This window comes from Motacilla alba, chromosome 4 (assembly GCF_015832195.1).
Source record: "Motacilla alba alba isolate MOTALB_02 chromosome 4, Motacilla_alba_V1.0_pri, whole genome shotgun sequence".
NCBI lineage: Eukaryota > Metazoa > Chordata > Aves > Passeriformes > Motacillidae > Motacilla > Motacilla alba.
Genome location: NC_052019.1, coordinates 60,123,477 through 60,140,222, shown reverse-complemented (window position 1 = coordinate 60,140,222; position 16,746 = coordinate 60,123,477). Strand labels below are relative to the sequence as shown.

The 16,746-nt window shown below is 37.3% G+C and overlaps 1 protein-coding gene across 22 annotated transcripts in view; it reads right to left on the bottom strand.

Moving 5' to 3' along the window:
• INPP4B (inositol polyphosphate-4-phosphatase type II B) overlaps positions 1-16,746 on the bottom strand; it is a 380,968-nt gene that overhangs the window by 155,262 nt on the left and 208,960 nt on the right. For all 22 annotated transcript variants that reach the window (XR_005256730.1, XR_005256729.1, XR_005256731.1 and 19 more), the window contains 3 exons: positions 11,770-11,900; positions 7,068-7,172; positions 2,172-2,280 (listed from right to left, as the gene is read on the bottom strand). Coding sequence is in view for 19 of the 22 variants with exons in the window: in XM_038135230.1 (XP_037991158.1) it covers positions 2,172-2,280; positions 7,068-7,172; positions 11,770-11,900 (345 nt within the window). In the remaining 3 variants the exon portion in view is untranslated. The remainder of the gene's footprint in view (positions 1-2,171; positions 2,281-7,067; positions 7,173-11,769; positions 11,901-16,746) is intronic.

Sequence of the window (16,746 nt, the reverse complement as noted above, 5' to 3'; positions counted from 1 at the left end):
TGCACTCTTTTTAGTGCTCAAACTTCAGTTTCCTAGACTGACTCAAGCTCATTTTTTAGGAAGAGTCTGACAGGATAGTAACATGGCTACCCTAGTTATATCATCCTGAAGACAGACTTTTGCTTTTCCAGGAGAACCCAGGAACATAAAGGAAACTGTCAGAGTAAACTTCTTGTACCCCGTCCTTAAAAATTGCCAAAACACAGGTGTTTCTGAGAGGTGCAGGAAAATCTAAGCAGCAGGGCAAATGTAAAGTGATGTGCAGGCTCCTGACACAGGCCTGAAATGCCTTGATAGAACCTGCACAAGGCTCTCACCCATCATCTCCTCCCCCTATTACCAGCAACTAAGAAACATGGGCAATGTCTGGTGATGCCTATGAGATATTGCAATGTGTGTTCTTCCAGGAAGACATTCTCTTCCCTATAAGGCATTTTCTCTTTTCTCCAATGAAGAGAAATCACAGAGAATAATTTGTCTCACACCTATCCTCCACTTTGGGAAGTCACACTCTGCCAGCATGGATATGCTGCAAGACTGAGCTAGTAAGAAATGGTTCATTTTCTGAAAGCTGAGCACTGTGAGAACAGTAATGTACTTTATATCATATAACTTTAAAGGATTATGTATATTATATTATTTATATCTTGCAGCTCCAGTTATAAATTATTATGATAAAAACCCACAAGCCACTATTGCAACTACATTAATCAGATAGTAAAGGAGCAGATACTTTAAGAAATGTCTTCAGACATTTTCTTCAGCAGAAAACATGTACTTTGTAGGCTTTCATATGATGGAGATAAGGCTGCCCATACCAGTTTGCTGACAGCAGAATATTAACATAGAGTTTATTGATGTGTCTTATATGATCAACATGATGTACATGTTTCGTTGGCAGGTTTCAGCATCAGAGGTGGTCAGGGAATGAAAGATTTTTGAAGATTTAACAGGGTTTTTATACTGTGCAGTGCAAGCAAGACCCCCTCAATAATACAGCTTTCCAAGCAACTAGATCTGCTGGGTTTTGTTTGATTTTAATATTAATGCCAACTCCTATTCAACCTAGAAGTCAACAGCAGATTTGAATAATTTTCCTTTTATTCTTTACGATATTTTATCAATGCAACTTTTATGAGCATTGACTATAATGGAATTAATTTTCTGTGGACTGTCATGACAATTTAGATCAGAGTCCTTCCTTTCTGCATTCTCTTTGGAATGCTGTAACACCGCAGTTAGCACCAACAGTTGAAGCACTGAGCAGTCACAACTAGAGGTGCTGCCAGTGACAGCTGTGCCTGCTTGAAAATCTGAACAGCCATAGCAACTAACACAAATACATCCAATTCTTAGGAAAAGATGTAACTAACACTTTTGTGCATGTTCAACAGTGAACAAAGCATTTGAGTTCCACAATAAACTGAAACCTTTATTTTTGATTAGTCTTATTTTGGCTTTCTGAAGAATAGGAGTAGTTTGTTTTTTCACAGTGTACTAAAAATACTTTTATCTTAGCATACAACCAGGCCTGTCAGAAATACAGCTGTTACCTTAAGTTACAGTTTCTGTATTTAAAAATTGTCTATAGGTACATTCCTCTTAGCACAAGAATTGCCAAAGAGATACCTCATGCTGAACAGCAGGTTTTCAAGTACTGATAAAGTACTTGATACAGCTTCCTAAAATATGTGAAAAAAAATCAGAATTTTGAATCATTAAGGTTGCAAAAGACCTCCAAGACCATCGAGTCCAACCTTTGACAGAACAACTACCATATCAACTAAACCATAGCACCGAGTGCCCAGTCCTGTCTTGTCTTAAGCACTCCCGGGGATGATGACTCCACCACTTCTCTGGCAAGTTCCAATGCACAACAACCCTTTCCATGAAGAAATCCTTCCTGATGCTCAACCTGAACATCCCCCGGCACAGCCTGAGGTGATTTCCTGTGTTTATTTAAAATTAGTCTTAACACTAAAAGTAGACCGTGCTTCAATTTTCATCAAAGCAGGGAAAAAAGGAAATATTTTATGAATGCAATGTTCAATCCTACTAGATTTTAATCTTCCATTCATTCAGCAGGATAAACTGTTTCATTATTCAGTGAGCTTACAGCATTTTAATGCAACCTTAATGGTATTTTCCCAGCTACCGGAAAGAATACTTACTTTCGTCTTTCTGCCTCAAATTTACTCAGCAGTTTCCGGAGACCACCATTCTTAAATCCTTGGAAATGCGCTGCAGGGGCTCCCACAGTGATAACATCATACAGAGCATCTGGAATGGGAACAGAGAAACACAGACATTTGAATGCTCCTATCCCTAAGTCATGGCAACACTATGACATCTATTCCACAAAGAGTAAGGATAAGTCTATACAATTTCCAGGGAATAATTGATAGTCCATGTCCTAAGGCCCAAGAGCTAATCAATCTTTCTATACAGCCACCTGCACCCCTTAAAAAGTTTATTTGATTTATGGCTATATCTAAATTATGTGCACTGAGTAGAACAATATTCCAGCTCTGCAGTTTACAAAGCTGCCAAGAAAATTGGCCCATTGTGTCTTTCATTTTATTGCCCCTTTCATTATTTAACTTGTAGTCATGTTGAGATACACAGATTCAAGCATTTTAGAGTCAAAAGAGACCATTATGATGGAATAGTCTGACTGAATAATAGAGACTACAGAATTACAGCTGATAATTCCTGCATCAAGCTTGTCTCTCGGTTGAGTGAAGGCATTCACTTTGTTTAGGCATCTAATCTTGATTTAAAGATTTCAAGTGACAATGAATTCACTGCATTCCCAGAGAAGTCAATCAGACTAGTAAAAATCCCTATTCCTTTTCTAGTTTGAATTTGTTTAGATGTAATGCTACGGTACTTTCAGATATAATGGTGTTTCATACTAAATTGGTGAGCCCTGCTCTATCACATACACTTTTTATATATGTTTATAAACACAGAGAAAGTCAGTCTTTTTCAGCTGAGAAGCCACCAGAATAGGAAATAAATCATACTAATGAAATGCTTGCTGAAAATACAATCTGTCGTCTCTTTCTGTATATACCTGATGCCTTATGACATAGGGGATGAACTCTTTGTGTGGGTGTATGCTTCCAGAACTGGAGGTGAAACATCATTTTTCAAAGAGCTTGTGATTGATTGTCAGTGCAGAGATAAAGATTTAATTACATACCACACCACATAACTATTTCTTCTAAGTTCAAAATTACATTTACAGAAATGTAAACAGTTTGTACCTGAACTTACTGGAGGTATAAAAAATACAGTTCAGAATGCCTCATCCTTAAAATGTATTTCTAAAGGAAACATTACAGGATGGTTTTTGAGAACTGTTCTATTCATTAAAGGAGTTTCCCATGTAAATTAAAATCTAGACCTCTCCTAAAATAGAACTTGCATTCTGATGATAAATATCCCTAGAGGCATGAACACTTTACAAATGATTCACAGTTAATGAACTATGCTTTACTTCCTGAGCTGAATCTCAGAAGATATTTGCTCAAATTGATTTGAGCTCTAATGAGTTGGAGACTCCTCAATATCCACTTAAAAGGAGAAGTGACATAATTTCATTAGCCTAAGGTGAGCGTCAAGATTCTTAAATAGCCCATTCTTTCAGGTCTTAATACAGATTTATCCATAATACATATTCTTCAGCTATTAGAGTTCCACTGGTACTTGACAAAAAGGAGTTCTGTTGCTTAAAACAGCAGCGGCTTGAAATCATGATAAGACATGAACTCATCAGGGCTCTGAATATGTTTAGAGATAACTCATGAAACAACAGGAAAACATTTAAAACACTAAGCCCACTTCTGAGTGTTTTAAAAATAGACATGACTCTGTTTATAGTTACTTTGGGAGGTGAGGGGATTTATCCAGAAGGGAGCCTTTACTCAGTCTGTGGTCTCGTCTCAGCATGGTCGAGGAGCAGCTGTCTGAGACAGAAACACACCCAGCACAGCTGAGTACCTGCCTCACACAACCTACATGGGAGAGTGAGGATGGCAAAGGATGAGGAGCAAACATCCAGGCCTGGTGATGGGCACAGGGCAATCTCACTGCCGTTTTCCAGAGCACAGTGCAGCGGAGAGTGCTGCATGGCTCAGGAGGAATGCCTTGTGATATGCTCTACTTACACATCAGTGGAGCTCCTTGTGAAGGACATGCAGTGTCAGCATTAGTGCACTGCTGCAGGAGTGCTCCAGTAACTCACAACCATCAAGCAAGAGCACGCTACTGCTGACACTCCTCTGCAGTGAAGACAGAGCTTAAAAGGCAGCAGAGCACCACAAGAGTTGTATCTTGTTGTCAAGAACAGCTCAATCCCAATTTTGAGTCAACCTGCTTCCTCAGCAGGAGGCAGTTGGTGCCTTAAACTGTCCAGATGCAAAACAAAAATAACTTCACCAAATCTATTTAAAACAAGCACATAGTGTAAACAGGAACAAAAGCAAAGCGATATCAATATATAGATTTAAGCTCTCTAGTATGATGAACAGAGGAGAATGTGGTGCTTATCAAATTAATAAGGATACCATTGACCCATAGGAAAATAGTATTTTTCTCAAAGCTATTCCTACTGAAAGCTTAAGCACACTTTCTCTTCCATGTCAGTACCCAATAACAACCCAAATAAAAGTTCAGGAAAAGTAAACCTATTATTATACATGTCAAGCACAAACAATACCCACATACCAATGTGTATATACAATAGATGGGATTAAAACCTATCTTGCATATGGAGGGGCTTGACAGCTGGCCTGCAAGCAAAGCTGAGTTAATAGAAGAAATAACAACTGATGATTTTCGCGCGTATCCATAGCAAGGAAGAAGACAAGGCTGTCAGCATGGAAACAGATTAGAAAAGATACATGAAAATTTTTGTAACCTAGACTACATGCATAAGTAGATGTGTATACATACCCTATTAAATTTCTGTAAAACTTTTGCCAATTATATTGACATTAATTCCTTTGCACCAATGACTACCATAAGTTATTGTGATGTAGTTAATGACATATGATCAGACTTTGTTAAGAGTATATAAGCTGGAGAACACTCAGAATATAAAACTTTTTTCTTCTTGGACTCTGATCATGTGTGTGTATTTCACGTCCGACCTAACAGTGACACTTGCATTCCCAAAATTAAGATATCTGACAGTGCAAGGGTTAATGACACCTCTATGGAACATTAGCTTGTTTAAATGCCACCTCTACAAATTTTTATTCTCCCCCTTTCAATGTCATTCTCCTGGTTATATTCCAGGTGCCCTTTGATATATGCCAAGCAAAGCATGATCTGAGAAAGACCAGCTTAATATCAAAGCCCTGCCTATTCCAGACTGATTAGCAATTGGTAGAAACTGTTTAGACTGCATATATCTAATACAAGACACAGTGAACATTAGTTAAGTAATAGAGGCAGAGTTTTATAATTTAAAGATCCAAATTTAGAAGACAACTAGAACAATTCAAACATTTATTTCTTTCTGTATCCTTTTCGATTATGGATTAACCATGTGCCCAAGCAAAATGGTTTTGGAGAAGAAGGGAGAAAATTCATAAAAAACAAAACAAAACTCCAGTGCTGTAAAAGTTGTGGGTGCTTAAGTAAGTCACATATTTCATTCCACTTTTTATTTAGCAAATAGACAGTGTCATGTTCACAAAGAAGTTTTCTTGAAAAGACAATATTAAGCTTCTGGTCACCATTACAAACCTAAAATTCCTTTTGAGCTAACTAATTAACTTGAAAACATTAAATTAAAATCTGTGCTATCACATTATATTACTATAAATCCCCATCTTGTTGAAATATTTGGAGACAGTTTTTTAGTAAAAGAAATAACAATATATTGAACCAATCCATATCTAACAGATAATTGGAAGGCCCGGTGTCCCAACTTAGAAGTGGATGAACATAAGCCTCACAGAGTATAAAACAGGAGTTTTACCACTGTTTGTACTTACTGTTTTACAATCTTAGATGCAGAGTGTATTAATAAGGCAAAAACCTTACAGAATGTAATTTCTGTGATTGTAGTGACAGCAAATTTAACATATCTCAATTTATCAACAAATAAACCATGATTTGGTCATATATATGTATCAGGATAATCTTTGATCTGTAAAGAAAGCTGCTAAAATCATATGCAAGTGGCAACAACAGAATTCTGTGTTAAATAGAACCACAGATGATGTTACAGAAAGTTATCCCCCTTTCCAGGAGATGTTGGAAGTTTGCAGTATTTTCAGCATAATCAGTGAAGTATTTTCACTTAACTCTGAGCAAACGCTTACATAGGGTAGGTGGGCATGACAGAGTACCACTGCATAAGCTGATTTAGAACCAAGCAGTGCTGAGCTCATTACAACTTCCTGAAAAATAGGATAAATTAAGTTTAGAAGTAATACTGTCCTTTATGGAACCACGTAACTTCTGTCACTTGGGCTGGTGAGCTCATCCCAGCAATCTCTGGGAGGAGAAGTACTGCACTGTGTTCTGTCACTATCTCTGGTGGCAAACTGGCGGGGATGGGGTTGGTGGGGAGGAGAAGAACAACCACCTTAAAACAAGCGCATTAAGTATGGCTTTCACAGCATTATGGATCACAACAAAAAATTAAGTGGGTGTCTGACAAGGACATGAATCTTACTGAGCATTGTGCAGTGTGTCACTACAAATCATGACAGTATTAGTTCTGCACTGCTACAACAGAATATTTTTAACCACGCATAGGTTACCAATACATTTCAGTGAGCATATATTCTGCATTTACTTGTTTGCTTGAAGTGTCATAGGAACAAAATGAGTACATCCCTGGAATCTAGTTTTAGAAAGGAACTTAGAAGAAATTTAGTTAACCAGCCCTTAGTTTTCCAAGATGTGCAGTAAATATCCACAACTTGTGGCATCAGAAGATGAGGCAGGGAAATTCCTTGTAGAGCTTTGACTTTGGACATGATTTCTAAATTTCAGTGAAACTGTATTTCAAAGCATACTTTGTCATATTTGGGGAATTTCTTTACCTTTCAATTGAGGACTATGCACATGCATTCTTTGCAGATGAAGATTTATTGGGATGAATTCCAGTGTTTTTTCTCCTTTGCTACAGCTTGATTTAAAGGAAGAACCTGAAAAAACAAAAGTTTAAAAAAATCATTGTCTTAAGCACCCAGATGTTTTTGTATTCCTTTTAAAGTGAGGACGATACTTGTATGTGAGGAGTCGCCTTTAATTTACCTTCAATGGGTAATTATATATTATGAGATGAAAGGTTCACTAGCTGAGTCTCAGCATGTATCCATACTGGAAGCAACAAACCAGCACTTAATTCACAGAGAAATCTAAATTTTTTTATTCTAGGAGATTTTTTCCCTGCTGTCTGAAATCAGTCTGTAGTCTGCTGGAGACAATGTAGCAGTTAATGTGCATTATGTTTATTCTGTGCTAAAACTGCAAGATTACAGAACAGTGACAGCATTGCATTTTTCCAAGTAAGATTTTTTTCTTCAAAGAAAAGTATTATATTGAATAGACTATGCGTTCTTTCTAGAAAGGTCAAATAAAAAAACCAAACTATCTTAAGGAAAGATATATATTTGTTCACAGGAGGCATGATGCCTTGGAAAAACAACAACAAAAAAAAAAGAATATGGCCGCATATTTCCAAAACATTAGATTTTGAGTAGTTTTATGGTAGTGCAAAGGAATATAATTAAAGTCTGAACGTATGAAAATATAATTTACCTGAAGATATTTGATACAGACTCTGTATAAAATAAAAGGGTGTAGTTTAGGAAAGAGAGGTGGCCTTGTCTTCTAAGTCAGGGAGCCCAACGTTTACCTAGGCCATTTTTTCAACACCCTATCATTTTGCCAACTATTAATTATTAGAACTAAAATTCCTCTCAATCAGATAGAATTTTTAAATAAATTTTGCCAAGGTTCAGCCTTTTTTGAAACAAACACACAAAAAGGTAAAGGAAGTATTTTAAATTGTTTTTTGCTTGCTCAGTCAAGACTTGCTAGTGTTCATCTGTTGAAACTGCCATAGTTTCCAGCAGTACTAGGGACTGAGCCTCCCAATATAAACCACTCTTCCAGAGGGCACCAATGATGCTCCAGACCAGCCAAGCTTGCTTAGGCTGCTCCCTAAGCTTAGGAACTTAGAATAATAATTTAATACAGATGAAGAGCAAAGCCAGGAAGAAAAGCAATTCACAGGAGTCAAAATTTTAGATTAGACAGGAAACCCCATGATGCAGATTGAAATCAGGAGCTGTTGATGATGCATCTGAAAAACACAGGCAATTAGGGGGCTAGTAAAGGCAACTCAAACTATCAGAAAAGAAATGAGAATAGTGCAGGGAAGGAGACTGTGAGTAATTTGGAAACAGAACAGAAGGTGGGAAGATTATTTCTGAGAATTCAGCTGAGACCAAGTTCAAAGCTTAAGGATTGATAACTGGACCTGAGACAAGGAGACACTGGCTGAACAAGGGGAGCATAAGACGACAGCAGATTAAAAGGACAGGTGGAAGAAGACTAGGAGGGAGAAGAGCCTGCTCTCAAGAGTACACTTCTGCCCCAGGCAGGACCACAAGATATGCAGCATTAATGAATTGTGTTTTTCCTTTTTTCAGGGAAGACCTGTGAAGCAGGTATCCCTTCCCAACCAGTGCCAGAAAATTACTGGATAAGGACCACCCAGCTGCTATCCGTCACTAGATTTGCTCAGGTATGACATCCATGCAGTGGAATTAACATCTCAATCTGCATTTACCAATAGCATCCATACAATAATATTAACTTTAAGTATAGTCTGTTTTTAAGTAACTTCTTAAGTTTCATTTAAGAACTAAAAAAAAAAATACATTCCCTCAATTAAAACAGTTCTTTTTATTATTGTTGTAAGATCAAACTCTTCAAAGTTAGGAAATACCAGAATATAGATGCAACTTTCATCTGACATACACCTGAAGAACTGTGAAATGGGCCTCAGTAATATATCATGAGCTTTTACCAGTTCATTGAATGTTCAGTGTCTTTGCTGCTCCATTTAAAAGCAGTGATTCAATATCTTGTTTCCAACTTTTATTTCAGTATTTATTCAGGATTTTAATATGTTGCTCAAACCTCTCTCAAAGTCAAGGTTATTAATTTCCTCAAACCTGTCTACTATATACATATTAACAGCCTCTAAGGACTTTACAATTTTTGATAAAACAATTTTAATTGGAGAATTTAACTTTAATTTTAACCCATCCTAATGTCAGAGAATAAACACTTAAGAAACAATGCATCAATATAAGATATGGAAGAACTTGTCCTGCAGAACACTCATTATAATGCAACATCACATTCCATTTTGGAAGCACAGCTCCTGCTGGGCTGAATTGCATCCATAAGTACCAAGCAGTTCTGCAAAACAACTTGTGTCTAGTGCCAGGCTTCCATAAAATAACACAATAACCACTTCTCAAGTCTGACTTTCCCATATAGGAACTTTGTGACAGAGGTAGGGAGAGTTTCCAGTTTTTGAAAACAATATTCAATTGCCTTAGCCTTTACTGTCTTTTTCCCCCTTCTAGGGCTGGATGAATAATATATTTTTCTGTTTGATGGCTGAAACCAAAAAAAAAAGTAAATTGGAGGGTAGCAGAAATCATTTGGGGATGATTTCAGGTCAAACTGAAACAAACAATTTTCAAAGTTTCACTCCCTCCCAATATCACAAAATACGTGCTTTAGATTTACCTGAAATTACTGGGGTTTTTGTTTCCTAACCCTTATATTTTCCTGGTATGTTTCCTTACAATAAAATGCTTTACATTCTCTAAAATTCTCACATTACTGAGGATAAAAGTGTTTGCCAAAACAACTCAAATCTGAAATAGTCTTAACTTTCTTAAACATCCATTTTCAATAAATATGCTGGTAAACCAAAATTGCTGTCTAACACTAATGTGGCTTCCTCATACTTCCACAGCCATCTCTCAATTTCAAAAAGAAATTAAGTGGTCTCCTAACAGCCTTCTCCCCTAAATTCCACAAATAGTTTGGTTGAGTTGAAGTGGGTATCACTCAAAAAGCCCAACATGAGATTGTGTTGGGGAAGCATGAGCGTGTTTTGGAGAAATTTTATTTGCAGGTGCTATTTGCCCTTCTGAACAATTCAACCCAAACTCAGGTAATATTTTAAGATGAAGCAAGACACCTGCACTGGCTAAACTGAAAAGCAAAATGGTTTTTGGCATGCCTTGAAATATGTTGACCAGAAATGTCTGAATTAAAATTGTGCTCACATCCCTAATCTTAGCAATTTCTACTTCATAAGTACTTGAATTTCAAGTAACTACAATGCGCTCCCAAAATAACTATTTGTGCAAATATAGTATTAAGTAAAATCTATGTCTGGCTTGCTTTTCTAATCAAAGACTATAGTCTAGTTTTTTGAAGTTATAAAGTGTACTGTTTATAGAGAAGAAATGAAAAAATGTACACCTCGTCATTATTTCTCATTTTTGCTACAATTATTAGGTTGCTTTGTTTTCTAATAAATGTCCCTTCTCTTTTATATGTGCTGATTTGCTCCTCCTGGATAATCTCAGTTTCCCAGGACCACATTATTTCTCTCAAGACCCAATTAAGATGGGTCCTTTAACATTATAAACCCTTTAGAAGGTCACTTTGCACAATACAGGTCTTTCAGGGTTCATGTTTAATAGATTATATTGTCTACTTTTTTTAATCTCAAAATGTCCTTTCAATATTTTCCTGTATGTTGTAATTATTACATTGGATCCGTCATTATCTGTATTTATCAGCTTGTTTATGACACTTTATGGAGTACTTTCAAGATTAATTAGGCAAAGATTGAAAATACATATATATATTATTATCATATTACAGAATCACAGGAAGTGTCATACTGGGTTAGCCAGTAGCTGCCAAAATTGGAACTGGGATATTCTGATGACAGCAAACAATCATAAATACAAGAAATGTCACTTCTGCAAATGAAATGGAAATAATTAAACAACATTTAGTGCAACACATGAGCTTTTTTTCCCCAACAAATATTTAAGCAGTTGACCAACTGCTTTCAAAAAGCTTACTTTCAGTTAGAGACTGGTTTTTCTTCATACATGAAAATAGGATTTCTCTTTTTCTGTGACCAAGCATCTCTGCATCCAGCTCTGGGCTCCCAACACAGGAGGGACATGGACCTGTTGGAGTGAGTCCAGAGGAGGTCACAGAGATGCTTATTGGAATAGTTCAACTTGGAAAAGAGATTTCAGGCTGATGTAATTGCAACCTTTCAGTACATGGAGGGAGCTTACAAGAAAGATAGAACAGGACTATTTACAAGATCATGTGATGACAGAACAAGGGGGAATGGATTCAAACTGAAAGTGAGGAGATTTAGATTAGACATTAGGAAGAAATTCTTAAATGTGAGGTGGGAGTGAGACACTGGAACAGGTTGCCCAGAGTAGCTGTGGATGCCCCATTGATGGAAGTATTCAAGGCCAAGCTGGATGGGAGCTTGAGCAACTTGGTCTAGAGAAAGGTGTCCCTGCCTGTGGCAGGTGGGTTAGAACTTGATAATCTTTAAGGTCCCTTCTAATCCAAACCATCCTCTGGTTCTAAGATTTTTTGGTATTTATTCCTGCTGAATATGCCAGTAAGTTCTTAAATGTTCCAGATAAAATCACAGATCCCTACCTGTATGCTTTCCAAGCTCTGCAAGAGTGTCCTGGTACATGCTCAACATCTGATCACAGTGAGCAATTACATTTTTGCGCATGTTGTCCCAGTGAGGAGCAAGTTCTCCCAGGTCTTTAAGTTCCTGATTCCTGTACCAAAAAGCAAAAAGAGAAGGCACTAATTAATTCATTAATCCATTAAGATTCATCCAAATTAATTTAAAACAAGTTTGCTACCAAACATCAGAAAGATTTCCTAATTTATATAAAATCTATTTTCAGAATGCTTGTAAGACCTGCTTCTCATCTGTTTTACAAGTTCACAATAAAGTATGTCAGTAGATAATGCAGTAATTTTTGTGTTCAAAACTCATCTGATATAAATGCAGTAGCCTTCAAAATGAAATACTATTTCTTTCATGGAGGAAAGAAGGCTTCCAGGCTCCAGAGAGCTGTGCTTAGAGCAAGTAACTTTTTGTGAAGAAATATTAAACACCTTTGGAAAGAATACACAGTTTATTTTTCCCACAAAACTTTCAGTAGAGTTGTCTTGATGCACTACTCTTTGGATACTTCCATAAACACTTCATTAACGTATTTCTAGCAGTATTTCTACAAAAGTCACAGCACACCAGCCCTTACCACATTTCTCCAGCGTTCAAAACAAAACATACATACACAAAAAACCCCAACACCAGTTAACTAAAATGTCATGTCCAGCCTTACAGGGTTCATCAGGTCAAAACAGTAGTGTTATGGTAACCAAACATGTCACTGGAAATCCAAAAGGAAATCCTTTAGTAAATTATCAGTTTTCCTGTACACTCTTGAGAGCTGACCTGAGTGAAATAGAGATCATTTAAATTTCCTGCACAAACAAGCTTAGTACCCTGGGCTTTCTGTTTGTTTTTTCCTCTTACAGAGGAAGTTTCTCCTATATCTCTCCCAAAGCCACTTTGTGGGACCTGCTTTTAAGGAAAAGAAAAGAACTTGAGTCAGTCTTCAAACATCTGGAATTTTGCAGGAGAAAATGTCTGCAACACAAACAGTTTTCATCATTTTCCTTGGAGCATCAAGAAGAGTGTTTCACTGCAATTCTTGGAAGTCTCCAAAAAGTCTTCCAGAGGACAGCTCTTGCATACAGAAAAATTATGTAAGGAAAAAAAAAATGGGGGAGAAGAGGTGGAAAGAGGGAGGAAAAGACTAGTGAGCCTTCAGCACAGCAACACAGGGTTCACTTATGTGAGTAGCAGATCTGACCATTAGTCAAAAAGTCCTAAAATTACTTCTTAAACAGAACAGCAACACACTGGTAATGTTTTCCCCATTTTGCATTAGTGTGAAGTGTCAGAATAAGCTCCATAGGCATAACTCTGCTCCTGGTGTAGATGACAATCAAAACCAAACAGATTGCACTAAAAGCGGAATTAAAGCATTTCATTTATACACATTCTTGAAAATATCAACATGGAAACAAACATTACAACACATGATCTTGTTGACAGTTTAAGTTAATGATATTATTACTTTTTGCCATTTAATTGCTCTTGCAGCTGAACCAATTCAACTTTCCTCCAACAATGCAAACTGGCAATGTTATAGCATAAGAACAATCTGCCATGAAGGGATATGAAAGGATAAACCAAACATTCTCAGTGACCATTTTCTTTACCAGTTTTTAGCAGCATAACATGAGGTGCCCTTTTCAATTATAATCTCAGGGCTTCCTTCTCAGAGAAGTGTGTAAAATTTGTCAGGGTATGCAATTTTGTTCATGTGAAGTGATAATATTTTGGCCCTTCATATTTATGGTGTCTGATTTAATAGTTTTAGCAACAATGTTTGGACCTGGCTGGCTTCCAAAACTTTACTACTCCTTCTGTATAGGAATACAGTATTCTATCCAAGAACTATATCCCTGCCTCTGTCTAAGCTCATGCCTGGAGCTGTTGGTCTCAAACTGAAGTTAAACAACGGCAGGAATAGAAAACTTTTATCTCAGACTAAAACATCCAACCAAACCCAAAAACTTGTTTAACCAGCTGACTATGAGTTAACTCCACTGACACCAACAGCAACGGGAAGGGGAAACTCAAATCCCTCAATATTAATTTTAATAGGTTTTCAAGAAATATCAAATCCTGCACCCAATTACTGGGTTAGTATTTGTTTCTTCTCAGAAACATGTACAAATCACTGAAGTAAAAATTCAGTCTTCAATATGTTGCAAAAAAAGACACATCAACCATGCTTAAAGAGTACAGTGCTATAGCAAGCTAGAGCATATGCAGCATGGAAACTTTAAAGACTAAATTTTCTGAATTTATTTTCATTTTAAAATACAGCACAATCAAAACCATTAGAAAAGAGGATTATATGACAGACACTTCTTCAAAAAATAGCCTCATAGCCTCACTTTACATCTTTATTTCTTTCTCTAATGAAATTATAGAAGACAGAGGATTTAAATTGGATTTATGGCTTATGGGTTTTTTTACAGTTTGTCACTGCTGTTGTTGACTCAATACAATTCTGAGTTATAGATGAAAAAAGAGTTGTCTTTTCTGTATCTAAACTCCATCAACAATACTCCATAGTACCAAGCTTTATTATTATTACATGAAAGGCCTTTTCTAGAAGTAAACAGAGTGGAAAAACCATAATATTTTTCATTTTTGAAAGTTAATAGTTCATACTAATACTCACAATTTTTTGACACTTTTATAATATTTTAATACTTTTATGTTAACTTATTTCATTGAATAACTTTAAAAACACACTTCAACCAGTAATTGTGTCAAACAATAACTGTGCTATGAAAAAATTAGTTTTTGTAATAGATATTGGTTCCACACAGGGCAAATCAGTTACTGATCCAAGTTCTCAATGCATCCATGGAACTCTGAATAGCTTGTCAACTGAACAGGAAGCTTACAATAAACTCTGTGTTGTTAAACATTTTATCTGTTAAACATCTGTGTTTATCATCTTATCCCCCTACTCCAAATCTTCTTTCAAAGATATTTCCAGGTAATGGTCTCATCACTGTGACAGACCTTGTGCTCTGCATCAACTTAAGTGCATCTTACAGAACAAAATCTGAGCTTTGTCTAGAGCTGTTTATCTTTGGCTTGCTGTTCAGCTCCTCAAACTACCTCCTGGATAGTCTTTTCTGTCACTGCCCAATGGAAACTCCACCCAAGAACATGTCTGAGCTTCTACTGTCTCCTGCCTTCACTAATCAGGTACATTCCTTGGTAGCCTTGGCTGATTCTTCAACCGTTTGCATCTAACCAGAATGTGGATGTAAACAGTCCACCCCATTCCTCCTTCTCCACCTTAAATATTGGCTACTTAGCTAATTTTAAAGTCTGGTTTAGGTACATTTTGATTATCACATGCATTCTTTGGTAGACTAATTATGTTCTGAGAAGTCCATTATCAAGAAATGGCTAAGAACCCAAGGCTCAGATTCTATCTTTGATTTACCAACTCATGCAATTTTATTTTTGAGAACACCTTAGATGCATGAATATAGTAAACCACTAAAAGCACCTGAAAGAAGCACAATGAATTTCCTGTATGATTCATGTTGGTAAGACACCGCACCCTCTGTCCCTCTTCCTAGAGGAATGCCCAGATGTCATTGTAGTTCGTGGGCAGGCTCAGGGCTTCCTGAGTCCTGACCGAATGTCATACCCAGAAGCAGCAGAGAGCCTGAGAACCCCAGAACTGCCGCTGCCGTGAGTGCACCCCCATTACCAGAGCTGGAGCTGTCCCTTGAATGTGTCCCCAGCAAGGGACAGGAAGGAGGCCAGCAGAGAGACCCAGAACCACCATCCCTCTGTGGGACACCACCATAGTGCCGCCCTTACCTTGTTGCCAAAAGCCCTATTCAATCCTGTGTCCATTTGGCAGAAGGCAAAACAAGCTGCTATTGCAGATAGGGACTTCAAAGGGGCAGAACTCATTGATGGCCCATGTCTGTGGGCTGGGAACTGGAAGACAGGACACTAGCAGTTATCCCCACAGTAAGAGGCAACAGGACTGCTCTAGACAAATACACCCCTTTCCAGTGGCCAGTTCTTTCAAGCTGAAACAGCTTGGTGCCAAGCACGGTTTAGGTTCGCCTGCCATTGCTAATATGGTACGTTTCTTAACATCAGAAATGTTAAGAGGTACGTTTGGTATGTTTCTTAACATAAGAAGTGGAGGTAACTCCATCTGATATAAGGCAGCTCGCTAAATTAATGTTTTCAACAGTCCAATATAAGGTGTTTGAATCAGCATGGAAAAAAGGCGCAGAAAACCAGCAATTAAAAAATCTAGATATTTTTCAAAAATCTTTTTTAAAAGAAGACCCACATGATGAGGCAGGGATCTCTCAACTTCTGGGACCGCCACCAGCAGGTGATCCATGACTCCGGGCCAGGTTACAGCCACTGGTGTTGGCACAGGTCAAGGAATTGGGTATGCAAGCTTGCTTTAAGGTAGCAAACATGGCAAATCCAACCCAAATATATTCAAAGATTAGGCAGGGAGTTAGTGAACCATATCTACAGTTTATAGAAAGATTGCAAGATGTGATAGAGAAGCAAATTGTTAATGTAGAGATCCGAAATCACCTAATTTTACAATTAGCAAAAGATAATGCCAATGAGGGTCACAGAAAAATCATAGAACAGCTGCCCAATGAAAATCTATCACTAAACGAATTAATAAATGCCTCTGCTAAAGTGGGTTCTCATTCCCATAATATGACCTTGCTAGGTAATTCAATAGCAGATGCTGTAAGAGCATCACCTCAAAAGTGTTATAAATACAGACAGCAAGGTCATTTGAAGGCAAGTTGCTCCTGTAAACTCATCTTAACAGGAACAATTTGTGGACACAAGAATATAAACATAATTTGCAACCAGTGTGGAAAACCTGGTCATGTGGCCAAAGAATGTAGATCAAAATTTCATTCTAATGGGCCTTCTCTCAAGGACCAGAG